This window comes from Coenobita brevimanus, chromosome 54, assembly GCF_032717465.1.
Source record: "Coenobita brevimanus isolate Jiangsu-jjx chromosome 54, ASM3271746v2, whole genome shotgun sequence".
NCBI lineage: Eukaryota > Metazoa > Arthropoda > Malacostraca > Decapoda > Coenobitidae > Coenobita > Coenobita brevimanus.
Window position 1 is genome coordinate 6,295,990 of NC_137007.1, and position 14,663 is coordinate 6,310,652.

Sequence of the window (14,663 nt, forward strand, 5' to 3'; positions counted from 1 at the left end):
TGCAGCCTCCCTGTTCAGTCCCTTAACCCTGAGCTCACACTTAATGACCTCGTCCCATGTCATTCTCGGTCTACCCCTTATAACCCCACCCCCAATATTAACACTTCTCGCCTTCCTCACCCAATTATCATCCCCCATCCTCTCCACATGTCCAAACCATCTCAATTTACCTCTCCTCATCACAACACCAATACACTCCAGTCCCATCCGACCTCTCACCTCTTCCATCGTAAACCCAGCCCCCCTGGACCTTGCACGCAGGGACGCACTACACATCCACCTAATCATTGTCATTTCTGTACGTCTGAGCCGCCGAATATCCTCCTCCTTTACTGGCCAGGTCTCACTACCATACAGCATTACACTCCTAACACATGCTGCATACAAAGACACCTTAGCATGTAAGGAGAGCCCTCTCAACGTCAGAAGAGGCAAGAGCTCCCTGAACTTCCAACCACTTCTCACCCTAGCCACAGAGCTAGCTCCAGCCCCACCTCCAGCACACAACATGTCTCCCAAATAACAAAACTCTTCCACACACTCAAGAGATTCACCAGCAAGTTCAATCCTTTCATGCCTGACAATCTCTACCTGCTCTCCCCGACACGCCATACACATAAAATCAGCATTATCTCGCAGTCTACCTCTGATACCACTACATCTCTTGTGCACCCATTTATCACAAACACCACAAAAGATAGAATTACTTCCTAAGCCCTTGTGGCAAACTGCACACGGCCACTCTCCCTAGTCTTTGACAGTACCGCCACCAACCCTAGATATCATCACTTTTGTTTTATCTGCATTTACCCTTAAGCCCTTGAGCCCCATACCATCTCTCCACTTCCTAAACCTTTCCTCCGCCTCCCTTTCGTTCTCTGCAATCAACACCAAAGCATCAGCGTACAACATCTCCCACAGGAGTCCGTTTCTAAAGTCACGTGAAAGAGCTTCAAGTACCACGATAAACAACATGGGACTCAAAAACTGACCCCTGATGCACACCAACATTCATGGAAAACTCATCACTCAAATCTCCATTCACTCTTACCTGAGTGTGAGCACCCACATACATAGCCCTAACCGCCCTAACCAGCCACTCCTCCAAGCCAAGCTTTCTCATTGCCCACTTTACCACCTCTCTAGGGACTCTGTCAAAGGCCTTTTCCAAATCAACAAAAACAAAATACAGATCCCTTCTCCTACCAATATAAGAATGTTGTGAGTAGTGCATGTGCAGGAATTTGGCACACCTTTTTAAGGTGACAACGTTCTGATTGACTCTACTGGATACGTTTAAGAGAAGCCACAGAATGTGATGAAGTTTTTGGCGTATCTGAGAGAGCCAGGATTCCGGGAGCTTGAATGATGAGCGAATGGAAGCATGGCCCATTGGATTGGGCAAACTTGTGCTGTCTGGACACTGCTACTCCTCACCTTGTCCTAGGGTGGGAAAGGAGGTCCAGATGATGATGATTATGACCAACCTACTTTCACTGGTGGCATTACAAGACTGGAAAGCCTCCAGTCACCTCTTGGGGATCAAACCTAAGGAAAGGCCTCATTCCAACTGGATCTCTAACCATCAGATCATTTCTTCGTTCAATACATCTAACCTGAACAGACAACAATGCCTTTTCTTAATATTTATTACTCTAACCAAGCACTACCAAATATTGCCACACACTTTTACATGCAAAATATAATTACAAATTTTCTAACATTACAACGTTCTTAAGGAATTCTTTCATGTTGTTTTTAACAAAAACAAAGCAGATATTTAAGCTACTGCACAACTCAAAAGAAATACTAATCCTTCAGTTATCCAGCCATAGCCTGTTTTCATTATACATGTACATGACTTCTGTAATATGCCTTATACATGACAACCACAAAATATGCAAACTTCCCTTTACAGGCACATTATTGTGTCAATAAAGTTGGACTGCAGAATTATACACTTCATGCACAGGAAACATGAGCCAAGCACCCATGCTCTGCCCAAGATGGGTCAGTAAGTGCAACAAAAATAACAAGCCCTTATTACTCTGTTTCTTAATGTTAAACCCCAGTTTGCTGTGCAGGAAGAGCAAGACTAGGTATCCAATGACTCTAAAGTAGCTGAAACTGGAGTCTGAACTGAGTCTCTACAATGTCCACTGACCTGAAGACGTACTGGAGGAAACTGAGCCAACCTGGGCCTAGTAAGCCTCACACAGCCACCAACCCTCTTCACCATCCTACTCCCAGCACTCTGTTCTGGTAAACTCAATAGCTTTTACTGTTTTACTAGAGTACCTGTAGTGTAGTATACATATTACATAACCCTGTGTAACATGATCTATAAAATTGTCAGAGATTAGTCAGTGGTTTGGTAGAACATGGTGTAAAAATTCAAATGGGAACAGTTAGTCATGGACTCCTGAACCAACTGAACTTTTCCTGTACAGTATATTTATGTATTCAAGTTTCATGACCGAGGAGTTTGGAACCAATCGGGTGCACATGACAAGAGCAAACCTTATTATATACTGAAGGAAACTTCTACTACACAAGTGGATTGTGCATGCATATGATCTCATACACAAGCATATTTGCATGAAAGTTCATAATCTAACTTTTAAGATGACACAAACTCAATGAAAATGTCAAATTCTGCTACCATGGATGCACACAAAATACACATAAAACAATGCAAGTCCTTTACTGTATTGCAAATTATTTAACTAAACAAAGAGAGAGAAAGGATGAAAAAGAAAAAATATATATTGCCTCTGCAGAATATCTAAACAATCTTTGAAATGCTGTATTGTCGCATCACTTATTAAGTCCTGTAGATGCTGAAGGGTACCATAGTACTTGTACAGTGCAAAAGTCTGAGGAATGACGTGCACTGAGGGTAACAATGAAGAAAGTTAATCAGTTTAGTCTACACAGATTCTGTTAAGGTCTCATCCAGGTTCCACGAGACTGCAAAGGCAGACCTAAGACTATAGAATACAGTGCATAATGGCAAGTTTAGGTACAATATTATCTTCACCATACTGTAAATTATTTCACTGTACTGTATGTTAGGTATCAACTGCATTACAAATATCTAAGCAGTTTTGTTTTGTTACACGACAATGTTGTAGGGGGTAGATGGCTACATGGATAATTCCTGGTAGCTGGCCTTGCACAATATTCCAGGGCAGGGAACTCTGGGCTGAAATGACATACCTATTTTACACAACCCAATCTATTCCATAGGGTAAGCTGGAGTTGGTTTCAGAGAAAGAAAACTCGGAATTCCATCTCAAGGTAAGAGATGGTAACATTAAAGGCATTCTGCCATTTAATAAATCTTGCTAAGTTACTTGTTGGCGGCACATTAGTGGCGCTGGACCTACATGGCACCCAGTGTCACTCTTGGCTCCTATCAACAGTTGAAAAAAAGGATAACATATGCATGTATGGCCAATACATACCGGTAGCCCAAATAAAAATGAATGTAAACACTAAAGTCCACCTTAATTTGGGAGACTTTTTATCCTTTTGCAGCTTATACCCCAAAGCTCAATGGCAAAATTAAGATGATACTATGGCTCTACATCCCTTTCAGAACACTTCTTCATTATATGAATCATATTCAATAGTTAATCAATTGTTCAAGCTCAGCATTCAAGACTGACAGATGGCAATGTTAGGCCAAATTAAGGTAGAGTACTGTATATCAGAAGAGGTAGTTCAATAGGCCAAATTAAGGTTGACAGTACATAAAAAGAGGTAATGTACTTTAACAGACCATATTAAGGTAGACAGAGTATATCATAAGTACAGAAGGGTACTTTAATGAGCCAATTTAAGGTAGACGCAGTATATCATAAGTACAGTAGGGCACTTTAATGGGCCAAATTAAGGTAGCAAGCTATCACAAAATGTACTTTAATACAGTTTTCCTTACAACAATTACCGTAATGTGCATACCTGTAGCTCCTCATCGGAGCGATCAAGATTTATAACCTTGAGCTTGAAGTCACGATGCTCAGGGTTGGCTTCATCGTAGTTGGGGTCATTGGGATCAATGGCTCCATCAACTTCCTCCTCTGCCAGTTCTGATCCTAGAGCCCCCCAGGTACCCTTGCCTCCTGCACCACCTGGAGAACAGTAACGTATAATAATAATAATAATAATAATCACGATAATAACAATGTCTCTTCTTTTCTGCTGTCAACTCCTTGGTAAATCAGAGAAATCTAACAACAAAAAGTCTGAAGTATACCAACAGTATAAGGCAAAAATAAAACCTAGTGAGAGAAACTATTACAGTAGCTACTGTACTTACATAATCAATATAAGACTTTGGTTATGTTCTAACCAATATATGGCATGAAGCCATTCCTATATTGAATAAAGGCATCTGAAAGTTGCAGAAATAAATCAGTTTCTGTTGTCATTACAAGGTTAATGATGCCTTCAAATTTCAAATGCCCCCTCTTACCTTCACATACACAGCTTACTCTACCTACTTTTATTTTTCTACCAATTGATAAGACAGAGATACCTGTCTGTGACAGCTTCTCTAGGCTATTTTTATTCATACACCAATATTATGCTGAATATTGTATATTGCAGAGTGAACTGTCACTAGAGTATGTGCCAAATTTCTCATTTTGCTAAGTTGTTCATACCTGTTCACTAACAGAAAAGGAAAACACTGTTTAAAAAGGTTGAACCATTCTCATGCATCCTCCAAGTTTAATGTAACATTATCACTGCTCGGTACACAACACACGTCAAGCACCTCACTCACATAACATACCCTTCACCAGTAAGTTCCCTGGAAGCACTCAGGTGAAGTGGCTAGGTTTCTGTAGTTTACACAGTTTGGTCCTTATGGACAACCCTCCTGACTGATATCATGGTGGTGGCAAAACTGCAGACTGATAAAGCTGTACAGGCTGCTAAAACTGATGACTTGTGGGTATCAGTAATAAAAAATGACAACAGAGGTGGTGGTGACCATCATCCACTCATTTAATGTAGTGCTGCCTACTTCTTCCTTAGCATTTATCATTCTTTTTCTGTGCCTGCCCTCCTCTCTTCCTGTTTCTCTCGTCTTTCTTGTCACTTATTATTGCTTTTTTTTCCTTTACAGGTGGCTTTACATTGAGTGACAAGCCAAATGGTTTCCTGTAGGCCAAGAAACCATTTACATCTCTGGATGGTAACCATATAACCAAACCATACATGCTCCCTACATGTCAACAAGTGGGTTGGTGGAGGGTTAGTGACCCTCCCTGTAAAACAAAATAACTCAAAGTCAAATGGCCACCCCTTACGGGATTATGGCATCTGGCAATAGACTGATAGACATTACAGGTGAAGAAGTTAATACATGACAGTATTGTGATACCAACTCTAACATATGGAAGTGAAGCTTGGACCTTGTTGGAGGAACAAAAGAGTGAAAGCAGAGGAAATGAGTTACTTGAGAGGAGCATGTGGAGTCACATGGAGAGACAGACTGACAAATGAGGAAGTGAAGAAGCGTTGTGGTGTGGATGTGGATGTGATATGAACATTGAGGTGGTTTGGCCATGTGGAAAGGATGGACAGAGAGACTGACAAGGAGAATGTATGTAAGTGAGGTGGAGGGGGAGGAGAGCGATGGGGAGGCCAAGGATAAGATGGAGGGATAGAGTGGAGAGGTATATGAGAGAGGAGGGTGTGAGCTGGGAGCAGGGCTGTGAAATGGCGGGGGAAAGGGCGACATGGAGGCGATTTGTTTGTGGCCACCCCTCATGGGATTACGGCGTCTGGCAATAGACAGACAGATAGATGGATAGAGACATTACAGTTTTGGATAATGTTTTTTATTATTCTTGGGTTGCAACACCTTAAGTGATGCCTGCATGAGAGTAGGTAGGTATATAAGCATGTGGTTTAATATCAGTGTTGGACTGAGACCAGGTTGTATGTGTCCAGGGCTATTCTATACATATATCTGGATAAAGTTTATGAGAAGTAAAACCTCACATTACGGTGAGAGGGATAATGACAATAAAGAAATCTGGAGAATCTGAAATCTAATGTATACATGTGATACAGTACTGTCCTACTTGCTAATACTTCTACGGTGAGCAAGAGCTTTGCATACTGGTCCAGAGTTTTGTTGATGCCTTTGAGCATTCTGTTTTGAAAGTACATGTAAATAAGATTCAAGTGATGGCTGTTGTGAGAAGGTGATTCTTTGAGTAACATATTAGTGAATGAAGAGTGATGAATCAGTGCAGGAGATAAAGTACCTGGGTGCAGAGAAAGAAATTTGGTAAATTTGCAAAGGAAACAAAAAGCAGAATGGCACTGGGATAGAATGTGGTTAATGCTGTGATGTCCTTGATACATAACAGATGTCTGAGTGTGGCAGTTGCAAATTTATATAGGCAGCTGTCATCTTGATACAAGTAGGCTATGTGTATTACTGACCCTTGTAAAACCAAAACCCTTCACCAATATTCATCATTTGCACAGACGTAAGAGGCAGGGGATCTGGGGGGCAGCATGCCCCCCGGGGACTAGGAAAAAGTGTCCTTTTTCAAGGAAGATCATTCTGATAATGTATTGGTATCATTAAAAGGAATAATGGTTGAAGTTATTTGCATCCCTGCATTATTATGAAGGTATTGTTGCTTGATGGTAGGTGGTGACAATCATCATCCACTCACTTGATGTTGTGCTGCCTATTTCTTCCTTCATCTTTATCAGTCTTTTTCTGTGTCTGCCCTCATCTCCTCTTATTTCCCCCATTTTTCCTGTCACATTTTATTACTCGTTTCTTTTACAGAGTTGTTTTCGGTGTTTTCTGACTCATTTAAATACAAATATGAACAGCAGATTTAAATATTCTGGTAATCTCTTCCAGATTTTAGTTAAATGATACATCTCTATCTATCTATCTATTGCCAGATGCCATAATCCCGTTAGGGGTGGCCATTTGACTTTGAGTTATTTGTTTTATGGGGAGGGGCACTAACCCTCCACCAACCCACTTGTTGACAAATAGGGAGCACGTATGGTTTGGTTATATGGTTACCACCCAGCATTGTAAATTGTTTCTTGGCTTTCACGAAACCATCTGGCTTGTCACTCAATGTAAAGCCACCTGTAAAGGAAAGAAAAGCAATAATAAGTGACAGGAAAGATGGGAGAAATAGGAAGAGAGGAGGGCAGGCACAGAAAAAGAATGATAAAGGCTAAGGAAGAAGTAGGCAGCACTACATCAAGTGAGTGGATGATGGTTGCCAGCACCTATACATACTGTGCAGTAATCTGAAAAAATATTCAACAGTATATAAATTCCATGGAAAATTAATGCACCTTGGTTAGCTTTTTTCACCAAAAGGAAAAGTTTTTGCAGCCAGTGACTTTGTTTTTTTGTTTTGTTTTGATACAGTTATCAGAAATGCAGAAACAATTTAATTTCATGTTCATGTGCAGTACTTGTTTACATTTTATATTATGCCTCTGCTTGGGATACTGTGTATCAGTACTGGCCCAAAGTGTGTATAACCGTCATAATGTAATCACAGTTCTGACAGTTACAACTTTCTTTTCCAATACTTATGTCCTGCACTTAAACTTCCCTTTACTTAACCCCCAATATCCTGAAGAAAATCTTTTTAAAAAAAATACTTTTTTCTTTCTTTAAAGGTGCACTCAGTGCAACAATCGGAACCACGTGACCTAACGGTCGAAAACTGAATTGCCCTGTGATCTTGACTTTCTTCAGTTCCTCAAGGTTGAATTATTTGTTTCTTGCCTAACCATGAACCATTCCACCAACTATGATTCAAATCTGATCAAATTGTTTGAGCTGACTTTGCGCACTGACCGTGACCTTTGAGCGTTATCAAACTTGATTCTCTTTATCCTTCTTTTAACCTGAACACTTCCACACAACTTTGTTTATGCTGGATGCTTTTTAGCTGACCTTGTCTTGTGACCTTGACCTTTGACCTATTGCTCTTAAACAACTGGTCAACATTTTCGATGATCAACTCACCAACGTTGAATCAAAATAAGATAAAAACTCTTTAGTTGGATGAGATACATGAGTCGAACTTTGACCTTACCTTGTGATCTTGGGCTTTGACTGATTACTCTCAACAATGAACGCCTTTGTGCTTGTCATACGGCCATACCCATAACACTTTTACCAAGTTTGGTTCAAATGAGGCCAAAACTGTTTAGCTGACCTCTCCGTGACCCTGACTTTTGGCTGATTTCTCAAAGATTTATACTGTATTATTTATTGTTGCCTACTCCTCAACTCTTCCACAAAGTTTGTTCTAAACTGGAAGAAAACTTTGACTAGCCCTCGCCCAGTGACTTTCACATTTGACCTACGGCTAAATAAACTTACTCCTTGGCTGACCCTCAGTCCTGCCAACAAGTCTGATTACAAACAAATAATAACCAGTTATTTTGTTAACACAAACTGACTTTGACATTTGATTTTTGTCAAAACTGAATGATTTCATTCTTCTCTTGCCCTAAACATTACCTTCCCCCAAGTTTGGTCTAAACTGATTTTTAAAAAATGCTGACGCTGATTTTGGTAGGTCGTTTGACCATGTGGTGGGACCCTGACCTGCGGCATTTTGTTATAAACACACACACACACCGTTTACTGTGTGTGTGTGTGTGTGTGTGTGTGTGTGTGTGTGTGTGTGTGTGTGTGTGAGTACAGTATAAGACTGAGCACTTAATTACAGCCTACCATCTTAGTATGGTGATGTGGCCTAAGAATACAAAATAACAGAACCAGCCACATAACCTCTTGGTGCAACGTGCAAAGTTAAGTGGCTGTAGAAGCGGTATCACGAAATATCCAAGGTCAACGGTTAAAAAAAAAAAAAAAAAAAAATCACCTTTAGGATTCGTTGGAAAAAAAAAAAAAAAAAAAAAAAAAAAAAAAAAAAAAAACTGTTCTAAAGATGGTTTCACCTAGGTCGTGATGGTGCGAGGGAGAGCAGCAAAGCGGCAGTGTGAGGTACGGGGTGCTGGTGCTGGGCCTGTATTCATCAACTGTCCCAAGCTTACCCTGTGTACATCACTGCTTGTACATACGTACCTTCACTCGTGCTGCTACCGTACATTATACAATCTGAGTCGATACGAATGTGACAAAGTAGGGACGATGTGATAATGGTTAGAAACTTATCGTAGCAACAAACTATTAGGATCATTTATAAATACATTAGATGGTGCTGGAGCCTTATTTATAATTATTCGTATACTAAAGGTTGTTTATATTATGGTTTATTCTGTCTTCACCAAGCACGCCATACCCAAGCTATAGGGTATCACAGTGAAACACAAACATGATTCACGATAATTGACATCTAGGTTAGTTTTTCGAAAAAAACTGGTCAAAATCCATCATGAGTAAGCCCAGGGTATTGCGACTGTACATTCTTAACCAATGTTACCTTGTCTCCATAACAGGTAGCTATTATCGCATTGTTTTGTTTTCACTTTCCTGTTGATTTTGGTTGTGGAATGTTTGGTAGCTCTACCAGTGAAACCAGATGTATACATGGGCAACCTTATACACTACTTAATCTTACAAGAGTTTATACAGTCGCTCCCTGGTGCTGGGGCGGGGGTTACAGGGAACGGGGCTATGCTAAAGGGGGAGGGAGTGGGGGGAGATGGAGAGAGGGGGAGAGTGGAATGGAAAGAAAGCAGGTGGTGTGGTTGTAGTGGTAGTTTGGGGGAGGGGAATGGAGGAGCGAGAACTAGAGAACTCTGGGACCATATTTATCATAGATCCTAACCAAAATTTACATTAAAAAAAAAACAAAAAATCCACTGCAGTTAATCATCGTAACTTTGGTAGTCGTCTTTCAGTCCAGCTTAGTTGTTAGGCGTTTGGTAGCAGTATGTATGAAGATAAAGTTTAACCAAGCAATCTTATACACATTTTAGGTTCAAGAAAGTTTCTGAATCCTGCCCCTGGAGCTCTGCCAATGCCTGTCAAAATCGTTCGTTTGGCTGTGTAAAATCCAATTAAAATAATTTCCTCGTATCTAATACATTAAAAAACACACTGCATCCTTTACCACTACTGGAAAAACCAATCTCTCAACTATAGGACACTAAGCGAAGCCTGAAACATTTAATTCAGTGTATCAATATTTCTTTCCAGCAGTGTTGAAGAATCGGACACTGTTACCGGCGGGAACGAACGTCTTACCGTATCTCCACAAGGTCACACTGACATTCGTAAGTATAATACAGAAAGTCCTCGTTACGTCGCCTTTTGTTTATTTTTTTTTTTTTAATATTCTTTCTTTGCTTACTATCCACAGCGGCAAACAGAAGCTGCCAAAGTTTCATGGCTACCTCCAAAGCCCAATGCCAATTTTTCCTAATTTACAGAACCACACACACACACACACACACACACACACACACACACACACACACACACAAATCCGTGGAGACATTACGAAACAATGGCATCAACAAAAACAAAGGACAGTCGCACGCTAACTGTCAGCTAACTGTAACGCAATAAAGTCTGCATGATTATCGACATGGTTTGGGTAACTGGGTGATTCGGAGGACGCTCTGCTGTGAATTAGAATCCCCATAGTGTATGGCCACACCGAACGCGACGAGCGGGGAGACTTGAGCGACGAGGGATGAGGCGACATGATACAACTCACTAAATCCTATGTAGATGGCCATTCAATGAGCGGGGAGGTTCGTCACTCCGCATGGGCCTTGCGCTCACCCTCCACGCTCGTCGCGACGCGATGCAGCATGTTCCAAAATGTCGCGCACTGCATAGCGACATCTTGGACAATGACATATCTGCGCCGATGAACAACTTCTATCTGTCGCGCGCGAGGTTGCCGCTTCCTGTTCGGACCTCTTAGTTTAGAGAGGCATCGCCAAGATCCATATAGAACAGGTCAGCCAGTGTGCAGCTTAGGGCTGTCAATCCTTCCACAGTGATCCTGGGCATCGCGTAGGCTAAAGGACACTCATAGGTTTGCGGGGTGGATGCCCACAAGGTGTCCTAACCAAACCTACCCCCCCAAAATTTCTAATATAAACATACACTATACCATTATCCACTATCGCCATCATCAGTTTCATGCAACAACCAAATAACCAGATCTACACATTACCATTAACTTTTCACCAGCTGTGCCTTGTATCTGCCCTCCCTTCTTCTTAACCCCCCCCCCCATACGACTTCGCACGGTTTTACTGGTGCCATGACATGTGAGAAAGCACAACACCCCGCCCGGACACGCTTGCAAGTTGCTGTTGCTATGGAGGGTGTGGGTGGTAGGGGTAGTCTAGGCCAGGAAGGGGTTGAGAGGAAATGGAGGGACAGAGAGAGAGAGAGCTGGGGCGATTTATAAACCCTCCTAACCTTCACTTGTTTATAAAACTGACTGTATATGTTTGCCTCTGACTCATTCAGCTACCAAACACTTAACAAACAAATCTGAGGGAATAACACTATGATAAAATACGAAAAAATAAGTAATAATTAACTTACGGAGACTCGTTTATCCCGTAAATTAGTTATGATCCTACAAATACATCCAAGGCCCATATTTATAAGGCTTCCAACGATTTTTACAGCTCACCATTACATTTGACTCAATGCAGATAGTTTTAATTTTCGTAGTGTTTCGCTGTAATATCCAAGTAGTTTGACTGTGAAACATCTGGTAGGTGTACTTAGTGAAGGCAACCGTATATATAAGCAATACGTGAGTTTATGAGTTTAATAAATACATGAGAGATAGTTGTGCGGGTGGGAAGGAGTAGTAGAGGGTGAGGGGGAGGGGAAAGGGCAGTAAGGGGAAGGGGGAGGGGCAGTAAGACTGAGGGGGAAGGGAAAGGGCAGTAAGACTGAGGGGGAAGGGAAAGGGCAGTAAGGGGAAGGGGGAGGGGCAGTAAGACTGAGGGGGAAGGGAAAGGGCAGATGAGGAAGAACGGACAACAAAGACGGGGATGGAGGGTAGGCAGAAGTTGGGAGGGGCAGCAACGAGCAGGAGGGTGGGTGGGCCGAGGCCGGGAGGGTTGAATGATGGTAGTGGTGGTGGAGGGAGAATGATGGTCTTGTCTGTTCGTACGTTTGTTTAGTTTGACGGGTCACTTCAATACCATAGGCTGTACGTGAAAATGTCAGTTGTCGTTATTCTCACGCCAGACTTTCAAATCACGACAGGCTAATGAAGGTGCGCTTTGTCTGGCCGTGCGTTTGTTTACCTGGTCAGTTCAATATCACACGCATTGAGTTCAATATCACACGGTGTACAGTACGTGAAAAATGTTAGTTGTTATAACCAATTTCACATTACGACAAACTACCATACAGTTATTAAATCTGACTGACAATTGCAATTATCTACGTATATTTTCACAGTTTTGTACCATTCGATATACACTGCACCTTACACTTAGGCTCCTACATAACTCACTTCTAGCTTATTACAATAGTTTAATGTTTGCTGAAATAAAAGAATGAAGTTGCCACGATCATGACAGATAATGGTGAATACTGTATTAACACTCTTGGTCCCCTACGCTCCCTCTCAGCTGAAAAAATAGTCTAACTTTGACTGGGAAGAAATACTCGAAATGTCACGATCATGTCAACTTCCGATAATATATATATATATATATATATATATATATATATATATATATATATATATATATATAGTGTATATATAAGCACGATCATCCATTGTTCTCAACAGTCAATGTTTCAAAGGCTTTAACAGAGGCTTATGAAAATGTGCATACAAGTGGGTGTTTTCAGGCGGTCTGACATTGTGGTGACCTTTGAAAACAGAGTGGTCTTACACTGCTGAACGGCGGACGTGTGGTGGTGGCCGCCCTGCTTACCTCCCCAAGTTTGGGTTGACTGACTGAAGGATTAGCAGAGGGAAGAGGATGGAACTGCGGAACGGAATAGATGTGAAGAGGAGCGAACGGCAGAACAGAAGGAAAGGAACGGGTATAGGAAAAGAGGAATGGAAAGAAGAATGACTAAATGACAAGACAGCATAAAGTGGGAGCAAGAGGAACACTTGGAAAGGGGAATGAGACGAGAGAGATTAAACACTTAGAGGCGATAGAAGAAGCAAAGAGCAGAGCACAGCAGAAAGAATGACGATGGGATGAAGGGAAAGGAAAACTGGAAATAAAAGGAACAAAAGAGAAAGGTGATAGGGATGGGAGTACGAATGATCAGATGAAGTACGGAGAATGGGGAGAACGGCAGAACAACAAGCACGAATGATGGCGGGATGGGGGGAAAGGGATGTTGGAAACTGAGAGCTGGGGAAGGGGAGAAGAATGAGAGATGCAAAAGGAGAAAGGATTAGCAAGAAAGTAAAATGAACAGGGACGGGATAAAGTTGAAATGGAAAACTGGAGCAAAGGAGGGAAGGAAGGATGAGAGAGGGAAGAAGGATAAATGAAGGGTGAGGAGAGACGGAGGAAGGATGAAGGAAATGTGGAGGAGGGGAAGAAGAAAACTGAGGGAACATGAAGCCAGACTGAGAGGTTATGGGTAAAAGAAGAAGTGAGAAAGAAGGTGCAAGTTGACCAGAAAGGTTGACGGAGGGGGGGTAAGCAGGGGATGGAAAGGAAGAAATTCGGTGGGAGGGAGGTTAAAATTGGCTGAGTTGCACCTACACGTGAACATCGTACCAGGAAGTGGCTGGATGTGCACGCTCGCGAGTGCACAAAGATTTTAGACCCATCGCATACATGTTTATGGCTTGCATTTAAGCGGGCGCATTAAGCCTTTGCAGTCATTGCATTCATGTTTTAGGCTTGTATTTAGAGAGTACGATCATAGTAATTGTGCTTATTTATGAAGGAAATTGCCGCTAGATTACGTGTTCACAAAGGTGGGCTGGTGGATTAAATCAATACGATACCTGCAGCTAACGGCTCTTCAGTAGTGGTGTGTGTGTGTGTGTGTGTGTGTGTGTGTGTGTGTGTGTGTGTGTGTGTGTGTGTGTGTGTGTGCTGCCTCCCCTCCCAGGCAAAAGCTGCCAGACAAGGTTAGTACAGTTGCTCCAGGAATGCCGTACTAGTTAAAAAAAAGAGGAACTGCCACAAATATTATTTATGTATGTATTTATTTATTTATTTACAAGACTGAATATATCATACCACGCACAATGATTTTTGAAGCTATGATCCAAGCAGTCTGAGTGGGTAAGGTAGAAGTAAAGGTTAACTACACCATTCCCAGTACTGAAAACGAGTCCCCTGTGGCGATATCTGTGTACGAGTAACTGTTAGGTAGATAAATTTACCAGCAGGTGTGTAGCATCAAGCACAACCACCGTACAGACTAGAGGAAACAATGGTGTGTGTGTGTGTGTGTGTGTGTGTGTGTGTGTGTGTGTGTGTGTGTGTGATCCACCACCACAACACACACACTGCTTCCGTGTGGCTCCTCCAATAAACTAAGTGTTCCATGTTTACCAATCCTGTCATCACTCCACACAAACATTAACTTTACACCCTATACTACGGAAGGACTATTATTATTATTAGTAGCAGTAGTAGTAGTAGTGGTGGTAGCAGCAGCAGGAACTGTAGTATTATCATTATGATGGCTTGTT

At 41.8% G+C, this 14,663-nt stretch overlaps 1 protein-coding gene across 1 annotated transcript in view; it reads right to left on the reverse strand.

The window, feature by feature from the left end:
• The window catches only part of Pdcd4 (Programmed cell death 4), a 109,843-nt gene that overhangs the window by 47,121 nt on the left and 48,059 nt on the right, over positions 1 to 14,663 (reverse strand). The window contains exon 2 of the mRNA XM_080273383.1: positions 3,967 to 4,136. Coding sequence (XP_080129509.1) covers positions 3,967 to 4,136 — 170 coding nt within the window. The remainder of the gene's footprint in view (positions 1 to 3,966; positions 4,137 to 14,663) is intronic.